General features: G+C 41.0%; 1 protein-coding gene across 1 annotated transcript in view; it reads left to right on the top strand.

Moving 5' to 3' along the window:
- LOC117258589 (uncharacterized) overlaps positions 1-25,108 on the top strand; it is a 77,894-nt gene that overhangs the window by 38,481 nt on the left and 14,305 nt on the right. Inside the window, exons 10-16 of the mRNA XM_033629615.2 lie at positions 1,096-1,186; positions 5,226-5,312; positions 15,027-15,179; positions 20,975-21,104; positions 21,232-21,264; positions 21,668-21,765; positions 23,759-23,842. Coding sequence (XP_033485506.1) covers positions 1,096-1,186; positions 5,226-5,312; positions 15,027-15,179; positions 20,975-21,104; positions 21,232-21,264; positions 21,668-21,765; positions 23,759-23,842 — 676 coding nt within the window. The remainder of the gene's footprint in view (positions 1-1,095; positions 1,187-5,225; positions 5,313-15,026; positions 15,180-20,974; positions 21,105-21,231; positions 21,265-21,667; positions 21,766-23,758; positions 23,843-25,108) is intronic.

Below are 25,108 nucleotides of genomic sequence, written 5' to 3'. Positions count from 1 at the left end.
CCAGGGCCTGAGCTGGAGAAACGTACGTCACTAACATTTCCTGTAGTTTAGAGGTATCTTAAGAGCCTGCGATTGGCCCACCTCACCTGAGGTTTAGGGGTCTTGTAGTCAATGACACTCCTGAGTTTTTAACGCAATATTGTCAATATAGCCTGTTATAAATATACAGAAAACAAATGGCTCCTTTGTTGTCTTAAGGGAATAAACAGTCTTTCTTATCACTGTAGGTTTTCTAGAGGTGTTTGTATACAGTAAGCTCCTAAATAGACATCTCCGTCTATTTTGATTTGTTTTTCACTAGTATCAGTACACTGTTTTACCCCCTTTTTTGAAAAGCTCCTGGACAAAACCCTAGAAAAACATGTAAAATGTTTATTTTCTGTGATTTTGTTACCTACTTTGAAATTGGACTGTGTGAAGCTTCATGACATGGCCCCATTATGTTTTCCAGCTAATACCTGCAGTCACCTGTAGCTCCTTTTTCCAGGAAAATATTCAGGTGTAACACAAAAAAGTCTTTTTTTTCCCCAGTGTATTAAAATTTATATAACTCAATGACAGAAGCACTTACAGTGATTCTGACTGCTGAGTGTTACCTTTCAAATTAGACCATGCATGTGTATGTACTAAAATGGAACAAGGCTAGTTTTTAATTGACTTTGGGTTTGCTTTGAATAGGTGTTTTAGGTGAATTTAACAGGACCTTAAGCAATATTGTCAGTTGGGGAATTTCACTATCACCCAACCCTACTTAACGCAGCTGTAATTTGTATTTTTATAATGGCAATGCATCAAATGACTGTGTAATGGGAAAAGGACTACAACTCACTACTTTAATTCTAAATATTTTAGTTTTATGGCATGCAGCTGTACTGTTTTGGTTCACTTACTGCTCTCATCATTGTTTCTGGCAAAAAAAAGCGACTAGCCGGTGAACACAGTGGAGCATTTAGCCGCCAAACAGATAGATATTTCAAAATAATGTTTCCCTGTAGGTTTCCATCGCTCACAGTTAAAAGCTGAATGACAAAATCTTTTTCTCGCCCTTTAAAACATTTTAAATACTCATATGGCATCTTTGTTTTTCTGTTCAAGGTACGTCCCCACGTTGGAGGATGTGGAAAAGTACAAATCGCACAAGGGGCCTGTGACAGAGCTGCATATTGTGGACCAGTACATGATGGAGGTATGGCTCATAGCTCTCCATATTAACTAGAATTAAGTATGTAGTTTGCTTTGGATTTGACTTGTGACACCATGAAACAAATTCACCTCCTGCTCATGCAGCACTTTCTTTAGGAGGGCTTGTTACCTGCCTCCTCATTTACACACTGTGGGTGTCATGACAAGCGCTTAACATTCATCTGGTTATCACCTTCCAGCATGCCTGGCAGTCATCTGACCCATGTGTGGTTGGCTAAAGGCTGCAGGAGGGTAACAGATGAACAGTGGGATCAGCCCACAGTGCCTTTCAGGAATATTTGACACCAGTCATGAGGGATTTCATATGTAAGAGATAGGGTGGCATCGCCTATGGAAACATCATGTAGTTCAGGAGGCACAAGCCTTCTGTGCGAGACTGCAGTCAGCCTGAATGCCACTAAATCAACAACATAATCAGTCTTCTTTACTGCTGCCAACGAAAGCAGGTATTCAAATATTGTGTTTAATAGCATCTGAAATGGCAATCATTTGAAACCTGAAAGATTAGAGATGATTGCTCACCCCTTTGAGACTTTTTTTTTTTTTTCAAAATCTAATGTTCTGCATTTTCCAGTCATTCCACACGTTCTCCCCCTAACATCCATTAAATTATTAAAGAAAATGAAAGGGCTGACACATTTCTTATGAATCATCACAGTTTCACGATTTTTAGCATCACCATTACTTGGAGTCAAATGTGTTCTCCACGTGACACACAGTCAACCTCGGATGCTCTTTGTACTTTTCTGTATACTCTCATATCACCAACATGTGTCTGCTAGTGCTTTGATTTAGCTTGTTCAGCCATGCTAATGGTCCAGCTCACCATGAAATTTTCGACTCACAATCATGGTGCCCAGAGGATGAATCATGCTGACTTAAGTGACCCCTGTGGCTTCTTCTGCAGAGCCACCCTGTGGTTGACATTTTTAGTTTGTTGTGAAATGTCTTAAAGGATTACCTCCCAAAATAATGATTTGCATATATATTCACTCACCCTGTGTTGTGTTAAATTCATGAGGAAAACCCTCTTTTCTTTCATGCTTCCACAGCGAACGAAGAATCCAAAAACAGAGAAAATTCTTGATGAATTGAAGTCGTAGAGGTCTGAGTTTCACAGCAGCAAAATTATATCAAAAATCTGTTTACAAACTCTCACACAACTTATAATATAGTATAGTATTGTGTGCAGTTGTCCTTGCTTTGTGCTTTGCTTTGTGCTTTTGTGTGTTTGTGGCTAGGTGCTTAGGTCTATGTTGGGTTTTATGTTGTTCTCTCATGTAGTATGTTCTTATGTTTTATTAATAGTGCTTATGTCTTGTTTTTGCTTATGTGCCTTTGTCTATGGTTATATGCTTAATATTTAAAAACACATCTGCATAAACATGTTGCGTTCAATTTACCTCAGAAGTCGGAGGTTGGAGCCAAGAGTGACTTCACTCCCATTTTGGTCGCATTCCAGGGCAAGAGGTTGGAAAACTAAGATGTTATTAGCAACACCAGTTCTAGCCAGGTTAGCCCTTGTTAGCAATACCAGTTGATGAGAACACATTATGCCATATTTTGCTTACAAAAACACTGTAGTAACATCTAAACAGACAGTGGTTGAACAGTTGTGTCTGTACGACTGTTTTAATGAGACATGATAAGACAGAGGTGCTAATAAACAGTATATTACTGCAGCTTTCACTGCTGTTGATGTGCAGAGCAGCTGTATTGGATTTTTAAGTCAGAAATCAGAAATTAGACCTCAGGAGGCGTTCCAGTTGAGATTTCCAACTGCAAATGGAACGCACCATCAGTCACATGCACAGGCAAGCAGTGGGCCTAGGTGTACACTGCTTTGAACTCTCCAAAATGGTATGCACAAGCAGAATTCAAATGCATGAGCTTGCTTGGGTTACTGGTTTGCAAAAGAGTTTTAAATAGGTTTTAGTGAAAATTCATGTTTGGTAAGTACTGAGCATAAGACTGGATAAATAAGACCTGTATTATACTGCACAACTTTTGTGAGGGTTTGTAAATGATGTTTTGATAATGTTTTGCTGTTGGACTCCCTTGATGTCAATTTAGCAATAATTTTCTCTGTTTTCGGATTCCTCGTTCACCCTGGAGGCATACAAGACAAAGTTCTATGATGTAATAGGTCAACCGGAAAATGGTCCAATACTAATAAGCTGAAAAGGAGGCATATGGCCACCTATTGTAGTGGAGTCGGACATACTTTGGCCAATAAATCGATTCCCCTCCCATGCCTAGTCAAGCTATGACTGTAGCTCGGTCGGACTTAACCAGCTCAGTGGCCTTGTGGTAGAGTGTCCGCCCTGAGACTGGGAGGTCGTGGGTTCGATCCCTGGCTGGGTCATACCAAAGACTATAAAAATGGGACCCATTGCCTCCCTGCTTGGCACTCAGCATCAGGGGTTGGAACTGGGGGGTTAGATCACCACATGATTCTTGAGCGCGGCACCGCTGCTGCTAACCGCTCCCTCAGGGGATGGGTCAAATGCGGAGAACAAATTTCACACATTCAGGTGTGTGACAATCAGTGGAACTTTACCTTTACCTTTACTTTAACTGTACTGAGTGATAGCTAGCTAACAGACAGTTGATCCTCTGAGCATCCTGGCTTTACACAAAATTTGAGCGTTTTTTTGTTTCCGCTATCCTGATGTGCCTGACCTTAATGCGATGAGCATTCAATCAATAATTTAAAAAAACACAAATGTTGCCAATTATCTTGTGATTTTAAAATGCAACATTGGAAAAATAAAGATTATTAAGACATTTTAACACAGACTAAGAACTTTTAAAGAGCCGTCGAAAGGGCTGAAAGTTAGCGTGCTGCCATTAGCGTTTAGCTCAAAACACTGTGCCCATGTCTACTGCCTGACAGAGCTGAAAGCACGGCTGCAGACTCGTTCAGACTTGTTTCCTTTAGATGGCTGAAAATGCCCTGATTATCTGTCTAACAGTTCTGAATAGTCACTTTCCTCTCAGGATGACTGTGGAGGACACGAGAGTGGCATCTGAGAACAAACGTTCTACCATTAAAGAAAACTAAAAGCATATTAGTGTGGAAGCACTGACCTTTTCCCTAAGATGAATCAAATCCTAATAAGGCTTCTGCAGGCTACCCTTTTCCAAGAGTGTTGCACAACACTGTATATGAGGTCTTTGTATGATCTTAAATCATGCCTGTCATGCTTTCTCTGGGAACTTCAATCGTGTGCTGTGCCAAAGCAAAAGAGTATTCCTCTTTTATATCTCCGATTTAATGAACATGAGAGCTTCTGATTATGGATCTGAGTTAAAGTCAGCAAAACACCCGAGAGTGTGACTACTTTAAACTGAGTGATTAATGTGTGAACACATTTTTTTCCCCCAGGAGGAATTAAATTGTAAATTGTTACCTTGGCATGGAATCAGTGTGATCTGTTAACCTTGTATTAGAAATTTAAAATGTGTCAGAAAATGTGACAAGACAAGGAGCACTGTGCTGGAGAATGTGGAGGATGACATTCTCGGTTATTTCTTCTTTTTTTTTCAGAAATAGCTAAATGATTACATGGTCTTGATTCCTAACACTAATCCTAATATCTCTCCCTAACCATCCGTCAGACCAGGTGCCCTTTGGCTTTTAGGAGACGGTACCTGAGCATGAGCGAGACGGTCTGACAATGTGGAATGATTTATTAGAGGTTAGCACCGACTCAAAGGTCGACTAGGCAGCTCAGCCAATCGTTTCAAGGTGTCAAGCCTTCAGTTTCTCTGTTAAATCAGCCTGTCGACAGGCCTGCAGCACTCTACTTTAGCCTGAGGTAATCTCGCCAAAGAAGTTGAGTGTGTGAGAATAAGCTGCAGCCATCCAAAGACTTTATCTCCCTGCAGCATCTCCCACTGCACTGCTTTTTAGATAATTCTGAATAATCACATGGAAATAGGTTGTGTGATGATGTGATAATTGCGCTCTCCTCTGTATACACACAGCTTATAACACTCACATCTCCTCCCTGCTACAGATGTGCAACATCCCATGCCTGAGCACACAGCTCGACCTGCTGCTGACTCTGAGAGAGCTTCCGATCAGCATGAACGACCTGCAACCTGTGAGTTTACTCGATCACCTATGGTGTCAAATCAAAGGTTGAATCAGATGTTGAGTTGTTTTAAAGTCTGTTCCTTTCCTACAAGCTGAAAAAATGGGTAAAACCGCAGCCGCCACGGCACACGAGGAAAACACGAACATGCAAATTTATTCCGTAATGTGAATGCTAATGTTCAGATACATCATGGCTTTAGACATAAATGAAAAGAACATCTGGGGACAAACTGACATTAATACATGAAAGCTTTTCTCCCTCCAGTTTGAGTTTTATGTTTGAAGTGGTGGGTGAAGTAGTTTCTATTCTATTTGCTGGATGGTTAAGAGTCTTGAAAACAGAAAGGCATGAGAGGCACTTTAAGACACCTCTCTTCATTTGACAGAGAAGAAAAGATGGATCTTAATCAAATCAAGTCCCATTTTTCTGTAGGTGGTGTAAAACAGACAAAGTTTTTATCTTTATCAGAAACCCAATAAAAACCCACTTTGGGGTTTTCGCCGCGGAGAGCTTTGGAAAAATTCATGAATTTAACTTCATTTGGCAAACTTCTAGACTCTCTTCAAAGACAAGCACTCTTAAATGAATACACATAAAACAAAATAAAGAAAACAGACAAAGTTACTTTTTAAATACATATTATTTTAGAACTTTTTTAAAGGAACAGTGTGGAAGATTCAGGGGGATTTAATGGCATCTAGCGCTGAGGACTTAAGATTGAAACCAGCTGAAACTTCTCCTGGTTAGAATTCCTTCACCGTTCACTGGGGGTGTCTCTTCCTTTCCGAAACAAATTGACCCAGTGATTTAAACCGGTAAAAACACTGAACAAAGCAGTTTCACGTTACAAATCAGTGTTTCTCCAATGCTGTTTGGCACCTGCTAATGTGTGCTCACATCTTTTTCTCTGATAACTTAAGATCCAGAAGTTCAGGAGGTTGTTACCAGGAGCCAAATTATCTGCAGAGGTCTCTTCCTCTCCAAAACAAATGGACCAGGTGATTTAAACTGGTAATAACACTGAATAAAGTAGTTACATGTTAAAAAATCAGTGTTTCTCAGGGTTCTATCTACAGTGGCTGATGTGAAAATGCTAAAACTCAAAAACGCGAATAGCCCTATCTGGAGCCAGTTATTGATTTGTCCATTCTGGGCTACTGAAGAAACATGGCGGTCACACATGGCGATCGCCATAAATAACAACCCGCTCCCTTTTTAGATATAAACAGCTCCTTCTAAGGTAACGAAAACACAATAATTCTTATTTTCAGGTGATTATACCCTAAAGAAAATATACCAATTATATTCCATTGCTGCCAATATATGTCTAAATGCCACACACTGAAACTTTAGGACTTCTCTTTGATAAAGCTTATAGTTAGGGGTGGCTAAGGCTTGCCTTGAACCAGCCTTTAGTTAGGCTGCTATTTAGGCCCAGACTGGCAGAGCACTTCCTATGATACACAGAGCTTACCTTTCCTCCTCTCCCTCTTCATCTGCACTTTTCCCAACACTCTCATATCAAAAGGGTTGCTCACTATGATAGCCGATGCGAAAACACAAATGTCCCTATCAAGAGCCAATGTTTGGTTTGTTTATTCTACTGTAGAAACATGGCGGTACAACATGCTAATTTCCAAGGAAGAGGGCCGCTCCCTATGTAGATATAAGCAGTAGAGTTGAGTTGATTTCCAGTTTATCTGGTCTGGTCCGCTGTGGGAGATTAAACTGTTTTAATTTTATTCAAACCAGCTGAGACAGCATTTGTCATTATTCCACCTTCTGGCGAATGGAAAAACTAGCCTATATCCGTAACCTCTGCCAATGGCGTCAGGGTGTTAAATTCAGCTCACGTTGCATTAGCAGTAAGCAATATGACAATGTGATTAAAATAATATGTCTTTATGTCTATAAACAGACTAATGGAGCCGCTAGTGTCTGACACATTGTGCACAATTTACTGCTGAGCCCAGGCCGGTGACTGCAACATGAAGGAGATCAAATGTCTAGGGAGGTGGGAGAGCTGTGTATACTGTGTTTGTTTACTAGAAAGTTCATGTGTTTTTTGGGGTGACAAGAGGAGACATGGCAGAGTCTCTCTAGAAAACTATCATTTAATTTAATTATTATTTTTTTAATTTTATATACTTTATTAATCCCCCTGAGGGAAAATTCAATTTTTTCACTCCGTTGTTATTAACACACAGGTCCGAAATACACACACATGCACAAACAGGACCTATACATGCACAAAGTGGAGAGATGTCAGAGTGAGGGGGCTGCCTTGGTCAGGTGCCCCAAGCGGTTGGGGGGTTCGGTGCCTTGTTCAATGGCACCCTGGCAGTGCCCAGGAGGTGACTGGTGACTTCCTATCTGGGCCTGAGATCAACCCAGAGCTTAAAGTTTCTAGAAAGCTAAATGGCCATTGTTAATAAAGCTAGGCTACTTCCAGTGGGCTATATTTTGTGTAATTACCGGTAAAAATCACAATATAAAACATGTTTTCGATTTTAAAAAGTAACTTTACAAATGTGGTAAGATAGCAAGCTGGTTAATTACCTATCTTTAACACTTTCCCCGCCAGAGTATTATTTGTAAGTTGCCAGCCAACGGCAGCATTTTTGATCATATTCACCGATCTTTCAAGACCCTGTCATGAAGATCCCGTTTCGTCCCACCAAACCTATTTGCTTCTTCGTGCGGCATTTTTGTGCAGTTTACAAGCTGCTACATTTCCATAAACAACCATAAACACCCCCTATATTATAACTAGGGATGGGCAAACGATCAAAATTCATTATTCGATCATCAAAAAAATTAACGATCAATTATCGATTAATTGATAAGCGAGTATTTAAAAAAAGAGAAAGCAAAAGAGTGCAGTGCAGACTGTCGCCGCAAGAGAGCGCAGCTGCTCCAGTTTTGAGCTTCAACCCCCCAGACCAAAGAGGAAGAATGGCGCGCATGCGCAGTTCACCCGTGGGTGTTTATAACCGTTGCCAGCCAGAGTTACAGGTTTCAGTTTTCAGCAAAACCTCCGTCTTTCAATGGCGTAGTGTTTTCAGAGGCCTCAAGGGAAGCCGCCGAGGCTTTGGAGAGCGATGAGAGCCTCCGTCTGTTTCTGATTTTTTGCCTGGCATAGGTCCGGCGGGGGTCTCGTAGGCCTGTTGAGCCGCCGTGCTCGCCGGGCGGAAGGGTCTCGTTGGTACGGCGACTCGCCGGGTGGGGGATCTCATTGGCACAGTGGCTCGCCGGACCTATGCCAGGCATTGTAGGGGAAACACTGCGACTATCGATCAAAATTATTTGTGATCGATCAAAAGCCTTAACAATCAATCATCGATAATCGAAAATTGATGCCCATCCCTAATTATAACAGTGAAAACACAGATTGACCGAATATCTCGTCAATGGCAGGGTAGTTACGTCTGCGGTCTGATCTCGAGTACATCTGATATTTACGTGGTTTGTTTACATGACGTAACAGAGGTACGTATTTAATGGATTCAGTAAGGACAGAGAACGCCAATGTTAAGCAATGCTACGTGATAGACACTAGTTTTCTGTCAACACACGGTGTCGTCATGTTCCACTCAGGAGTGGCTGCTGAATCAAGTGGGACATTCGGTAAGATTTACTCTATCTGTCCGATCCAGAGTTTGGCTTAATATCAAACCCTTAGAGAATTTTTACTCCTGTCTAACCCTAATAAACGTCTCATTCTAAGGTAACAAAAACAGTACAATTTTTTTCAGGTGATCATACACTTAAAACAACATATTATATTTTGTTTCTGCCAATACATCTCCCTAAATCCTACACACTGAACCCTTAACCCTTCCACATACAGCCAAATGTTTAAGGTGTGTGCAGTGCCAGTATCTGGACATCTCAGGTTAATCATTAGTCAGACTAATCGTTAACACTCTTATAGAGGATTGTTGTTTATTGGCACTGAGGACTGCAGGGTGTGAAGATATTGCAGTCAGACAAGAATAACTCCCAGCTCCTTGGCTGTTTTTTTTTTTTTTTATGTGATTTTCTCAAGCCTCTGTTCCTTTCTGCATCAGTGCTTCAGTCCTAATCTCTTGTCTGCTGACTGTTTGAGAATGAAGAGCAACAGTGGGTAAGAATGATGGCACTGTAATCCGTTGACTGTGGCAGTAATTTCTCTTTGTCTAAAACAGAGACAAACATATTGTGTGCTGGCACAATGAGTTGATGAGAAAGATTAGCAATCTCATTAAGTTTCAATTTACTCTTGGGTGTTACTTTCTGCTCTTTCTCTTTCTGCAACGTCTTAGCTTAGGTATATCAAAAAAAAAAAAAAAAGGTCTATTTTAAAACTCAGACCATGGTATTTGCGTGCAGGTACTCTGTGACTATCTGGCTTCTAAAGATACAATCTACAGAGTATTATGCCACCGTGTCACAATACAATGTGCTCAAACATGAAGAAGTTAGGGTCCTCTGTTGCTCTAAATCCTTCAATTCTCTGACACGACAGACTTCTTAAGGCCCGAACATTAAGGAGGATTTACTCGCCACCTGACAGACATAGAGGCTTTAGGAGGGAAAATGGAGAAGTCACCACCTGGGGGGATGTTTCTCACCTATGATGTGCTTGTTGGTGCTTCGTCTCACTGCCAGGATGTCAGGTTTTATTCTGCATTGTGGCCCTGGCTTCTTCTTTAAGCTGTTTGCTGTGCTTTGTGTGCAGCCATTTCCAAATATAAATAAGAGAAGACACCGAACCAAAGCCAGTGATGCGGTAGACAGGTAGAGCTGTGGATGGGAAGGCACCCCCTGAAACTGATGTGCTGAATAGTAAAACCAAATGGAGCTCTTTTCAGCAGTTTCTAATTGTTCATTGTGACTTTAATTGGAAATATTTCTCCATTTTTCCAATTGAAGTCACAAAGAAACAAAAGCTAAAGCATCCTTAGCTTCTTTAATGTGACATATGGAAAGAGAAAATGTGGCTGGCATACAAAAGTGGTTGTGGGTATGAATATGGAGCGATGTGGAGCTGTAGTGAGACACTGGGCTGCAGATTATGGTCCCATAGGAAAGCTCAGGTATGCGGGGTGCGCTGGTCTTTACTGGAAGTGTGGAAGTTTACCGGACATGCATTTGCCAAACCAACCAGTTAGTCTTCCTCATTTAGTCTTTTCTCTTGTCATACAATACTGTTTGAGGACACTTCTGATTAAACACAAATCTCACCTCTGTGTCATGTGTCAAACAGGGACGTCCCAATCAAGGTTTTTGCCCCCGAGCCCCTTCCAAATATCTGCCAATACCACGTTCCGATACAGTACTTATATTTTCTTAGACAACAGGCCTACAGCTGCACAGGGCACACTTCAAATACTTTTATGTTATTAAAATCAATCCAATGTACATGGATGACAACTGAATAGCTCTTTAATGCATTAAACCACATTCCCAGCATCTAAGCTGGTCCTTAATGTGTTGTTATTTCATTTTTTACAGAATAAATTGGCCTCGTTGCTGTCTGTCTGAATTTCTCTGTCCTTTTCAAAGAGTATTCTCCAGTGTTTGTTGCTTAGGTGCAGCCTTTGTTACCTGAATGAACTGGACTCGAGTTTTCTTTGTTGTTGTCTGTTGCACAGATCACAATAATAAATTACTCATTGGCTTTTTGCTTGTGGGGCTTTTGTTGCACTTGCAGTGGGGAGGTGAGTTTGACAGACAGCTCTCTGTCTCCTCTCTGCCCGCGGTGAAACACCATGCACCAGAGATGACAGTTGAAAGCAAGAGGCTCTCACAGGGGGCTGAAACAAGTGCTCATAACTTCAGTAAACAACATAAATAAACAGTCTCATATTGCGTTTTGATGTCATTTATGGCGTGCGGTGATTTGCAGCTGGCGAAGTGCAGATTGGAGAAGAGATAAAGAGTTCAGGATGGCTGCACTTGTTGCATTGCTGTGCACGAATAATCTCTAGTAAACACATCTGTGTGACAGCTAAGGTAAAACAGTATCAGATTCAATATAGCTACCCGATCAGTTAAATAATGGCTTGATGGCCCTGATACCAATCTATAAAATCGATCGGGAAATCTGTAGTGTCAAAGTTTGTTTTGGAAAAAGCTCACTGTTGCCCCATGAGGCTGTTGGGCCCCTGCAACTACAGTTCTGCTGGGCCTCTGCAACTACAGTTCTCACCAAGCATAAACTATCAGTGTGTGTTTTTTGCCCTCCAACCCCAGGGGGCAGCAATAAGTTTGCATCATGGTTTGGCTCATCAGAATAAGGCAAAGGAGGTGTGACACTAGAAAATTTGAACAAGTCACAGAGTTGATATGCTATATCAGAAGTGTTCTCAAACCACTGACTGTATAGAAATAATGGATGTAGTAACTGTTGCGTCACCCATTGGTTTGTGAGGCCACGAGTTTGGCATTTTAGCTACCACCATCTTGGATTTTTGGAGCAAGAAGTGAACATATTTGGAAAGTAAGGTGGAGCTGTCAAGGAGCGAGGGGAGAATCTAAATTACAGACTATTTACAGTTGTCATGAATTGGATAAAATACTTTTTTTTTAAATCAGTGTTTACTTCTGCTGTTTGGCAGAAGTTGACTCGCTTTTGGAGCCAGCCCCAAGTGGCCATTAGGTGAAACTGCAGTTTTTGGCACTTGTGCGATGACTTCATTTTTCAGCCTCAGCGGCTGCTGCTTATTTCAAACTGTATGTTTTTGGTTTTACAAGTGAAAACACTTCAAGGGTGTTAATGGTTTAGTTTGGCAAATGTACATCTTGTTAATTAACTTCCCCACCTGTCTAGAAGAACATCACACATCCACTTCCCTGAGCTTTTCCATAGAAACCACCATCTCCCATGCCGGGGATGAGGTAGTCCCAAATGGGGCCAGCCTCCACCCACAACTCCCTCACCTGCATTCTTAGATCAGGAGGTGGAGGACGGGGGAGAGATAAATAAATTAGAGCACAGCCAAGCACTTTTGGAGATATAAACAAAGCTTCTGCCAACTGAAACAGACACCACCCCCTTTCGATGATGTTGCCCTGGTAATTAAGACCATACATGGCTATGACCTACAAGCAAATAGTGAAGTTATACACGATAGGAGGAGTTAGCTAGTCGACCTACATATATACCTATACACAGGTTCAAGATGAATCACCCAAACATTTTAACATTTCAAGAGGAAGTAAAAAGACATATTTTCTTCAATGTTAAATTATTCCAATACAATTTGTTTGACATATACACTCATCAACCACTTTATTAGATACACCTGTTCAACTGCTCGCTAACGCAAATAGCTAATCAGCCAATCATGTGGCAGGAAATCAATGCGTTTAGGCATGTAGACATGGTCAAGACGACCTGCTGATGTTCAAACTGAGCATCAGAATGGGGAAGAAAGGTGACTGAAGTGACTTTGAACGTGCCATGGTTGTTGGTGCCAGACGGGCTGGTCTGAGTATTTCAGAAACTGCTGATCTACTGGGATTTCCACGCACAACCATCTCTAGGGTTTACAGAAGAGAGTCCCAAAAAGAGAAAATATCCAGTGAGCCAAAATGCCTTGTTGATGCCAGAGGTCAGAGGAGAATGACCAGACTGGTTCAAGATGATAGAAAGGCATAGAAAGTGACGCAAATAACCACTGGTTCCAACCAAGGTCTGCAGAAGACCATCTCTGAACCAACAACACATCCAACCTTGAAGCAGATGGGCTACAGCAGCAGAAGACCACACCAGGTGCCACTCCCGTCAGCTAACAACAGGAAACTGAGGCTACAATTCACACAGGCTCACCAAAACTGGACAATAGAAGATTGGAAAAACGTTGCCTGGTCTGATGAGTCTGGATTTCTGCTGCCACATTCAGATGGTAGGGTCAGAATTTGGTGTAAACAACATGAAAGCATGGATCTATCCTGCCTTGTATCAACGGTTCAGGCTGGTGGATGTGGTGTAACGGTGTAAGGAATTTCCTTGGCACACTTTGGGCCCCTTAGTATCAACTGAGCATGGTTTAAACACCACAGCCTACCTGAGTATTGTTGCTGACCATGTCCATCCCTTTATGACCACAGTGTACCCATCTTCTGATGGCTACTTCCAGCAGGATAACGCACCATGTCACAAAGCTCACATCATCTCAAACTGGTTTCTTGAACATGACAATGAGTTCACTGTACTCCAATGGCCTCCACCGTCACCAGATCTCAGTCCAATGGAGCACCTTTGGGATGTGGTGGAACGGGAGATTCTCATCATGGATGTGCAGCAGACAAATCTGCAGCAACTGTGTGATGCTATCATGTCAATATGGACCAAAATCTCTGAAATCATGGATACAAGCTGCCGAAATGAGTTTCCTCCTTGGGGTGTCTGGGCTCAGCCTTAGAGATAGGGTAAGGAGCTCAGACATCCGGAGGGAGCTCGGAGTAGAGCTGCTGCTCCTTTGTGTTGAAAGGGGTCAGTTGAGGTGGTTTGGGCATCTGATCAGGATGCCTCCTGGGTGCCTCCCGCTGGAGGTGTTCTGGGCACGTCTCACAGGTACGAGGCCCTGGGCATATCCAGAGCACGCTGGAGGGATTACATATCTCATCTGGCCTGGGAATGCCTTGGGGTCCCCCAGGAGGAACTGGAAAGCGTTGCTGTTGAGAGGGACGTCTCGGGGGCTTTGCTTGGCCTGCTGCCCCCGCAACCCGGCTCTGGCTAAGCGGATGAAAATGGATGAATGGATCTCTGAGGAATGTTTCCAGCACCTTGTTGAATCTATTTCACAAAGAATTAAGGCAGTTCTAAAGGGAGTCCAACCTGATACTAGCGAGGTGTACCTAATAAAGTGGCTGGTGAGTGTAATTCTTATATACCAAAACATAACTGAACCATTAACACAATGACTCAGGATGAGAGTGTAAAAATGTTCTGTAACGATGGCACAGACTTATTCCTGTCAAATTCAACCTCTATACCAAATCAGATGCTGTTCTAAAAGCATGCTACATTACGTCAGGAGCTGAGCTGTCTTATTTGTTTCATACAAACTACAGTAGTTTGCGACAGCGGTACAGATGGTCCTCTGCAAAGCCAGTAGATATAATGTAGCTTTCTCTTTTGTGTAATTGAGGCTGTCCCTCTGGTAGGCTTTGGGAAGTTATTCTTAAAACAGGAGCATATGGTGGGAGTGTTGTTGCTGGCTGGCATAGACCTTATTTGGAAAAGCTAACTCTTTGTCAAGGACTACGATTCCCACAGCATCAACTCCTTTTTCCTCCAATACACCATTGGCAAAACCTAAAATCCCACTTTCAGTTCTTTTCAGCTTTTCAGTATAATTTCTATCCATATTCAACAGGATCTGTTCAGAACTGGTTAAGCAGGGAAATTGTGTGATATTCTAGAGGGATATTTCTACTTGACACAATTGCATACCAAATAATGATCTTGCCAAACAACAAGGCCTCGATTATTCATTTTATGAGGTCAAATGAGGTGTTTGCTGTTTATCTTTATAATGTAAAATACTGAAGCCTTGAGTTATTTTTGTCTACACTTTGTCAGCACCGAGAGCCTCAAAAAAAGGTTCAGTCTTACACCACTTAAATCTCACAAATTTGTTGTGTGGAGAAATGAATGCGAGAACCTGTATGCGACTGGATTACAGAACAAAATGACTTTGCTCTGTGCCCCTTGTGTTTGTCTTCCAGCTGATTAACCAGAAGATCAGAATGTGCACGCAGCTGAACAACTGCAGGTCATTTGTTTCCGTGCTGGAGTACCTCCTCGCCATTGGCAATTACCTCAATGAGAACGCCAGGAAGGAAAAGGCCAAGGGATTCCGCCTCTCCTCCTTAACTAAAGTACGACTCACCACTGTTGCCTGACCTTTGACAGAGCTGCAGCACAAGGCTAATAAGACTACTCATTGATATACACAGCAGGGCTTCTCTGCATCTTCTTTCAACTTTCTCTCCCACTTAGGTTCACTCAGGTCTTTGACAAAGTCCTTTTGACCGTTGAGTGATTGTGTCACTACTACCTGGCGTCACAGGAGAAATGAAACTTTGCACACAGTGTGGCCACTTGTGGTCAAGTCTCTTAGAAGTAAACCATCATTAAATACAGTCAGTCAGTGGATCTTTTCATCAAAGCAACAATTCTGACCCTGTTTTGGGGTTAATTTAAAGAGATAGTCTGACTTTTTGGGGGAAATATACTTAATTGCAGTCTTGCCGATGATTAATACTTACTTATACTTACTTATATATCTACCCTTAGCTGTAAGTATGAAGCTGGAGCATGGGAATAGTTAGCTTAGGTTAGCATGGAGGCTAGAGACAGATGGAAAGAGCTAGCCTGGCTCAGTCCAAAGGTACCAAAATCCATTCACCAGCATTTAAGTTCACCAATTAAAAAGTTTTTACAGCTCTTTCTTTCTTTCTTTCTTTCTTTTTTTTAATTCATACAAAACTGAAGTATAAAAACAACTGCATTTTGGTGAGGAGCAGCAACCTTAGAATGATGATAAGACCCCAGGAATTCACTTTACTCTACGAAGAAGGAGTCCAGCACATAACCCCAGTAAAACCATAATGTGTTGTTGTTGTTTTTTTAAAATAAAACTGATGCGAATTAGTGAACTTTAGATGTGCTAGTCTGTGAGTTTTGATACTTTTGGACACAGCCAGGCTAGCTATTTTCCTGTTGCCAGTCCATGTGCTAAAATAATTGCCCGCTAGCTGCAGCTTCATTCTTACTTTACAGACATTTGAGTGGTTTCAACAGGGTTTCCGGGGCTTCGGTGGCTTAGTGGTAGAGCAGGCTCCCCATGTACAAGGCTGTTGCCGCAGCGGCCCGGGTTCGACTCCAGCCTGTGGCCCTTTGCTGCATGTCACTCCCTCTCTCTCTCCCCCTTTCACACTCATCTATCCTATCAAATATAGACTAAAAATGCCCCCAAAAATATCTTAAAAAAACAAAACAAAAAAAAAACAGGGTTTCCACCGCAAGAGTGTTAATCACAAGTTTTATTACGATATAATATTATATTGATTCTTTGGACAATGACAAAATATTTTCTGATATCACAATGTCTGCCACGATATAACATGGACTCAATTCAATTTTAGGAGCCTACGATCAATATGAGATGATATAAGTAAATATCATCCTTGTCTTTTTCCTTGCCTAGCCTTTCTAGCGTAGTTTGAATGATTAGGATGGAAGTGCACTTGGATAGAAATTGTGACACACAACAGAAACTGTGAGATATTTTAAAGCCCCAATCACCCAGAGCGCTTTTTGCAGGTTGCAAAATGTGACTTTTTTTTTTTTTTTTTAACAGATTAAATACTACTGCTGTGCCACCCCATCACCTCCTTAGCCTTATCATCCGTGTAATCATTCTACAGTTTTTGTCTTTTTTCAAATGTTATTAATTTCACGGTAATAAGTAGCTAGCTAATAAAATGGACAGGCAGAGGGTGAGAGTAACTGCGATTTGTAAAGTTGTGTAACTCTGGGTATCCAGCGACCGCTACCATCAGTTTCTCCACCAGTGTTTACCAATTGTAAACTTGTTGTCTTGACCACCACAGAAGGCCCCGCCTCTTAAATCATCTGACTGGACAATGTGAAAAAAAAAAAAAGTTTTTTCAACTCGAGGAAAGGCCAGTCACCTAGAGTGCAGAAACACGAAATGCATAGCAATGCAAAAAAAAAAGCGAGCAAAAAGCTAAACTCTCCTTAAAAACAATTATAAAAAGCCGCCTCCTGCTGCTAAAATATTTCCTGCCTGATCGGGGCCTTACACTTTTTAAGGATCCATGTCTACCCTGTTCAATATTCTCATCTTAAGCCCATTGCCCACTGGACAAGAACCCACTAACAACCGCTAACATCTGACTTTGGTCTTAAGTGTGAAAGACTACAATCGGAATTCATTCCCGGAACAAATTACTCTGAAGTAGTCATAGGTATTTATCAGCTCCAGCTCCGACTGGCAGTGATGGAAATGTGACACCCGGGTGGACATGCTAATTGTTTCCCCTTTCCTGGTGCAAGGTAATGACATGCTGCTAAAAATTCTCTCTCTGTCCAAGTAGTGCTCGAACATCGTTCCGAATCGATTGGCATCGATTTTAAAAGAGTATAGAAAAAGGTAACAGATCTGTAACATTTTTACTGGCCCCCATGCTTTCTACTTATGGTGCGTCTAGAAAAAATAACAAAACATAAAAAAACAAAAAAACAGAAAGGCATACTCGTCTGCTGGCAATGGGAAATGAGTGTATTGCCTTTTTTTCATATTTTCTCAAGATTTGAAAACTTACAAGCCAATTTTGGTGGACAGGTGTATGACTTTCGTAAGACAGTGAATAAGTATTTCCTCAAATGCTGAACTATTCCTTTTAAGGTTTAGTAGTTGCTGGGTGTATAGTTTCAAGTGCTGTCAGGGGTTTGTAAGAGTATTTTCAGCCTTTCTCTGAATTTAGTTTGAACCACTCTTTTGTGTTCATGTCTCTCTGCTGGGAAGGTTTAAGGGGCAGTGCTCTCGGCACAGAAGTAAAACGTCCTCTGCTCCATTTAATGAAGCCGAGGCCTCGTGTTTCCTCAGAGGTGTTTCCAGGTCTAATTGAGAATAGTAAACTGTTGCTGCTTGAGACAGACTCTCATCAAATTAATGGCTGACTGCTCCCAAGAAAAATGCGTCGAGGTTATCTCAGATCTTTTTTTGGGTTCTTGTTTTTTCACTTGCGAGCGTCAATACTTGGTGCGTGTCTTGTATATGTAGTCCTCAGAGACTGTCCAGGGCCTTAAATTGGTAAACAACATAACCTAGAAAGAGACTATGAGTGCCTATCACAGGGTTAGAGAGGTCCCTCCTGCATTTCAATTAGGTGGCACCATCAAGTGCAACATGGCTTGAATTTTAGAGCCATCATTACCATTTTATACAAATATATGAAAGCAGTCACAGTAAGTGCTGCTACTACTACTAACTATGAGTAATAAAAATTCCAAACAAAGCACACACGTGCAGAATTCACAAGCTCTTTTACACTGAATTACTAATGCAGGCATTTACAGTGGTATTAACCCTCACAGCAAGGTGTTAGCAGCTATTTAAAACAGATAATTCGAGGTAAACCTTTGTTGAGGATACAAATACACAATAGACATGATGTGGCATGGAAAAAAAATATATATTGATATGGCCTTCAGCGAACACACACAGCTGTAGATATCACTATTTATTAGTAGGGATGCAACGAAATGAAAATTTGTGGCCGAAGCCGAAGCCGAATAATATTAAACGCTTGGCCGAATACCGAGTACCGAATACCGAATATCGTTGTTTAGTTTTTCATTAGTTTTTGCAGATGAACCCCCTCCAGATTAGTGTTGTCACGGTACCAAAATTGGGACCCACTGTACGATACCAATGAAAATATCATGGTTCTGAGTAGTATCACGATACCACAGCAAAAATGAGGCAGATGTGCCTTTTGTCATTTATAAAAAGATAAATCATTTTTCTATTATAGGCTACATCAATGATATTTCAATGGAATAAATCACTTATTGACTTATTCATACTTTAAAAACAGCATCAATGAGTGATGAACATAGAGAGGATCAAAATAAAATAAATAAATAAAATAAGAATCAACCAGCCACCTTCCTCCCCTGACAGTCCCTTCATAAGTAAAGAACAGTCCCTAAAGTGCGGTGAGGTTTGTGGGCCGTGAACGGCTCGTTTCTCCTCTGACACGTCACATACCTGTGTTCGGCTGGCTCGGCTGTTCAGGTACTTCTGGGCAGTCCACACGGCAAGAAGAGGATATTATTGGAGCCGACTTCCCGTCGCCAGTAAGCCAATGGCCGCCGTATTTGACAGGAATGCATTACTGTCTGTGTCTGTGACCCCCGTTCAACCCACAATCGGTGGGATTCACCTTTCGTTTCTGCTACTGGTTGAAATCTGTAGGCTGCTCGCACAGCGTGCTGAATGACTTAAGCCTATTTTGCTCGAACAAAACTATTTTTAGTCGCAAATGCGAGTGCAGTGAGGGACGGATCGCCACACTGCCGACATTTTACTCCGCGCATCACGGCACGCTGTTTGATTGCGTTATCAAAACACGCCGCTATTATTCGGCCTTGCTTTTAACTTATTCCACCGAATACCGAATGTGTGGTTTTTTTGCAATATTCGGCCGAATATATTCGGCGCATCCCTATTTATTAGAGATGTCCCGATCGGGTATCGGCCCCGATCACGTTATTTTTAGAAAATTGGAATCGGTAATAAAAGATCGGAGGAATCAAAACAATGGCCAGGTTTTTCATCTATGTTGTTCACTGTTGCCTCCGCTTTCCAATGTATAAAGTGTGGCAATCCTGTATATTTTCTAAATCTATTTTTTTTTGTAAGACAGTCAGCTGATGGCTTGCTCACCTCCAGACACTGAGGTACACAGACACACCCACCAGTGCTATCGGCCAGTGGGATGGCTCAATCAGCTGAACCCAGGTAGACCGGCCCCTACATTATGCTGCTCCTGGCAGTATGGCGAGAGTCGCTGGCGAGTGAGAAATGAGCCAGAAGTCTTCTGCGTATTCGGCCTACCATGGCATTTTACACCGCTCAAAGTCTGCGAAATAAGTGCGCTTGCCCGTGGAATATCTTCCATCCGGCCACCGGCCTCAACTCAGAGATTCCGCCATGGATATCAAGGGAGCCTCCACGTCCGAAACAACGCCGGAGCATTACAGCATTCACACGCGGTCCCGTGAGTTGGCAAAAGCTGGAGGTTACTTTCCGTTTCATTATTCCTCATTTGGAACCTTCGGGCCGTGTTGATTTAGTGTTTTGAAACTGAACTGAGTCAGAGCCAACAGTGGATTTTCTTTACCTCCTTGGTTGCGGGAAAACCTGGGGTGGAGTTTTGTTTTGTTTAGCGAACTGTGTGGATTGAACTGAATTGAACTGTGAACTGTGAACTGTGTATTATTTGGAAATCCCAGAGTGGAGTTTTTTGTTTGAACTGGATTGAACTGACTGAACGGAACATTTCTTTTCTTTGGTGGAAAAAATATATACTTTCTTGAAACTGATTACTATTGTATTTGTATTTTTGAAAATTGAGTATAATTCTTTTGTTCTACAGAAACCACGTAAAAACAATTTAATTTTGCTGTTGAGGGACCTGTTTTATGGGTTTTATGTTTTCTTTGTGGGGTTTGACTGAGTAAAAGAAAAATATTTGTTTCATGTGTCAAACCGCTACAAAAGATATAGGCCTATTTTGTTTATTGAAGACAAGAAGAAGATATTTAATATGGTTACATTTTGTGCCACTGAACCACCGATAAGCTTTCTGGATACTATTTTAATAAAAAACAAACCTTATGGGACAACTTGGAAGCATTCTTTTTTTTTTCTTTCTTAATACTTTGCAAAGTATCGGATTGGACTCGGTATCGGACTCGGTTTCAAAATAAAGGACTCAGTATCGGATCGGATGCAAAAAAATCAGATCGGGACATCCCTACTATTTATGTATGTCTTGTCCTTGTGCTGTGTGGCAGAGAACTATAGGTTTGTACAGGCTATGCCCTTTTTTTCTCACTGTACTCTCTCACTCCCCAGCTCTCGCAGCTCCGTGGGAGAGACAAGAAATTCACCTTGCTTCATGCCCTTGTGGAGCAGATCATGTTGCATGAACCGTGCCTGGCCACTTTTACCCAGGAGTTGGCAGAATTTGAAACTGTCCCAGGAGGTATTTGCTAATCAAGTTTTGATCAAAGCTGAAAAAAATCTGTGTGTAACTTTTCAGTCGAGGTCTGTTAAGTGAAACGTGTATTTTCTGTGTGTGTCACTGTTTTTTTTTGGTTGTTGCTGGATAGCTTCCATCAAAGGCCTGACCGCAGAAATAGATGGTGAGTAGATCGCATTTTACTACTGTGTCCAAAGACCGTTGTTCTCAAAGTTGCTGACATCCCTGTAATGCTGACCCGACTTCTTTTTTTGTGCCAACGCAAGATATTTGTGAGGAAGAGTGATAGTAACATTTACTAGATCTTTCTGCAATTGTAGTTTCAGTATACTCTGTTGAAACATCACAATCTCATTGTCAAGGGGAGATCCGGGCTCAACCCAATATATTGTCTATGTGATGACTTACAAACAGTTACCACAAGCACAAATACAGCTCTTCACAGGATCACACAGGAGACAGCATCTGATTTAAAGCAGCTATTTGCTTCAGTGGTCAAATATGATGGATGGTAACCAGTGTGTGTGTGTGTGTGTGTGTGTGTGTGTGTGTGTGTGTTGCTTCAGTCCTGAAGAATGAACTGCAGAAAGTCATTCAGTATAAAAAAACTTCCAAGAAGAAAAATGCTGGAGTTCATCACCCAAACTTCTCCAAAGACCTGAAGGTGAAGTAGTAAATCCTGTGTTTATTATTTATTTACACATCCATTTAAAGGTACAATGTGTCTTCTAGTGAACAAACAGGGCATTTATCACCTTCATTGTTTCTCACACAAATGAATTGTTTACTATCTGTTTTGCTTCCATGTAATAGTGGTCTTCTTATTCTCTTCTGTTTGTTGGCACATTGCTGTGTGTTATGCAGTAGGAATGGACCAATGACTGTTTATAAAGATGGATTAGCCAAATATCCCGAATACAGATGCTTGGTCACGTCATTTGAAACAGTAGAGATCTCTGCTGTATCAAGTTCCTGCCTTCTGACCATCTATGTGTGCCATTGATTGCTCGCACTCGATTGGCACACATAACTGTCAGTCATGACGTCAAACCCTCTTTTATAGCATTGAATAACAAATGCAAACCAAACTTATTAAAAACACTTGAACAAACATAAGCTTTTTAAGAGCTACCTAAAATGAAAGACACCATCTTTATTTGATGGTTACTGTGATCTTTTAGTTTGGCCTGTGTCCCATCCACAAACACAGAGGGGGCAGGGTTTATAAGCTATACTGCAGCCAGCCACCTGGGGGCAATCAAAATGTTTTGGCTTCAAATTTAGGGAGCTGGTATACTGTTCATCTTTATATACAGTTTATGGGATAGACACGAGTGCCCAAGTACTCGATTTGGACGTCAGTATTTTTTCAACATAAAGAGTAATCACAGATCCATATAATAAAAATCTGAGATCTGCTCAGCTGCAGATAACGTTCAGCATTTTAGTCGAGACATTACTCGACCTGATGTTACAGGCAGAGTGGCGAACGAGCATTGGAGGGATATTTGAAAGTATACAAACAAAATATACAAAATGAATGTGAAATACAAGTTATGTAACGCTAAACTTGCGTATCTACAGTCTGCATAAAGGCAGGCTAACCCTAAGGGCTAATTTATGCTAGATACTAGGGCTGACCTTCGACTTCATTTTGGAAAATCGAAGCTTCAGAGCTCAGAACGATTTTAAATCGAAGCCTTCGACAACCGGGGGCGCGGGGGCTGGTATTGACCGTGAAAAAAAGTCCAAAAAGTTAATAACTTAAAGATTACGGTGAAAAGGTTGTTTCTTGCAACCCTAGAATTAAGATAAAAATATTCACAAACAAAAAAACACTTCTGGTTGCTGATAAGTTGTGTTTAAGGCTGAATATTCGATTTTTTTTTTTTCACAATCAAATCCCGTGCCATCGAACGAAGCTTCGAAGCTTCGAATTTTTTGGGTCAACCCTACTAGATACAGTTAGATACAGAGACAAAAACAGATTGAGCCTTCTGTCCGTACTCTGCATTCATTTCAGGTATTTCTGCATGTTTTACCACTGGGGATCGGGGGGGCAGTGTAGCACAATTTAAGTGAGATACAACAATAGGAGACGATGAAGAAATGAAAACAAAAGCAGAATGGAATGAACCGATAATATAGTGAAAATAATTTTCTGTCCATGTCGGCATGTATGTAATGGCCTCACAGACCAATGCCATCTACAATGCTGCCTCTATTTAAAGGCACATTATTACGACCTCCTCTACCATCGCCTTGTATGTTTTTGTTATGTTTATGTGATTACTTGGCCAACATTTAAAAATCTAAAACTCTTATTAAAAACATTTCCGGACAACAGATCATCAGTTGTCAATTCATGCCGTCCTTCATGGTAAATAAAATAAAATGTACAGTATTGGCTGCAGCTGTGTCCAGTTCACAAATACAATACACTGCTGAAGGTTATTTGTATTGTAAACATTCAACATATAGCTTATATGTATATTTTCTTACTGATACATACAGTATATATCTTGTTTCCAACCCAGCTCTAAATGCAGGCTGTAGAGTCTGACCCGTAAGAGATAACAGTGAAGTTTGAGCAATGACTGACCGAATGAATGAACAAGCTCACCAGGAGTTCCTTGTGCTTTTTCTCTATACCCCAGTTGGCAATTGAGAAATACAACACGGATCTCTCTGCTCTGACGAAGACGTGTGAGGAGATGAAGAAACTCTACTCTGTCATACTGGTAATCCATGAGTTATTATTTCAATATCTCTTTTGTACAGCCTCACAGATGGATAGTTCCCTGTTCCAGTAGTGTCGAGATGGCCCTCTTCAATTATTTGTCATCCTACAGTATCTCCCCATCCCTACACACTGAGAGAGCACATATATTTCACAAGGATTAAGTCCCCAAGGTTACTTCTTTTTCACTAGGTGTCCTTCAGGGCTCACACTAGGATATTATGCATCTGATACAGTGTATAGCCGTGGCCTCCACATCATTTAACAGCAAGCATTGCTGATTTGCAGCCTTGAAATACACTGTACTTACTCTTTTGGATAATTCAGGATTACTGGAGAACGATTGCGGCTGTCTACTGTAGCCAGAAACTGCGAGGAACAAGTTCTTCCTAGCCCTTAACGTGCGATGTCACAACAATGAATGGTATTTAGAAGACTTTAAATGAGAAGCTGTGAGAGCATCCCCGGTGGGTTTCTGATGTGGTTTTTAAAAAAGCAATGTATTAGCCCACAAGGACACATTCCACACAGTTCTTTGGTTTAATTCTAATAGTAGGTAGTTCAGATTTCTTTATTTTTTTTTCATTTATTCCATTCATTATTAATAATATCATCTAATTCTAAATTCATTGGTAACATCATACAATGCATTTATTCAGACTTTATGATTTAAGTGCTCTCTGGTGTTGACTGGACTCTGACACCAAAAATGATGGTATTCTTTTATTCACTTCTCTGAAAACTTGACCTGACTTTAGAAATGGAAAGAACTTTATTCATCCCTGAAGGGAAATTCAGCAATTTAAAGTGAAAGTTTACCCCTGTATCAAAAATACATATTTTTCTTCTTATCTGCAGTGCTATTTATCATTCTAGATTATTTTGATGTGAATTGCCGCATTTAGTTTAGTTTAGTTTATAAGGATACCCATAGCACCCTAGCATCAGCTCGTCCTCCTGGGGTCTGATACATAAATCATACAATATAAGAAACAATTATATACATTATATACCTTTGAACATCAAATTATATACAAAAAAAGTAATTAAGAATCACATATCAAATGTTACAACACTTCAAACAAAACCTGTAGGCAAGTGAGTTAGTTCATAAGTTACATCATGTCATTTCATTTACTGTCCATTAATACAATTAACTGCATTAAGAACTCTTCTTAAAAGCTGCTCTGGTATTTATTTTAATAATGCCATTTGGTTAAGAGTTCCATCCTGTAATGGCTCTGTAAATTACAGGAGATTTGTTGGA

Source organism: Epinephelus lanceolatus, chromosome 8, assembly GCF_041903045.1.
Source record: "Epinephelus lanceolatus isolate andai-2023 chromosome 8, ASM4190304v1, whole genome shotgun sequence".
Classification (NCBI taxonomy): domain Eukaryota; kingdom Metazoa; phylum Chordata; class Actinopteri; order Perciformes; family Serranidae; genus Epinephelus; species Epinephelus lanceolatus.
This window is presented reverse-complemented; position numbering and strand designations above follow the sequence as displayed.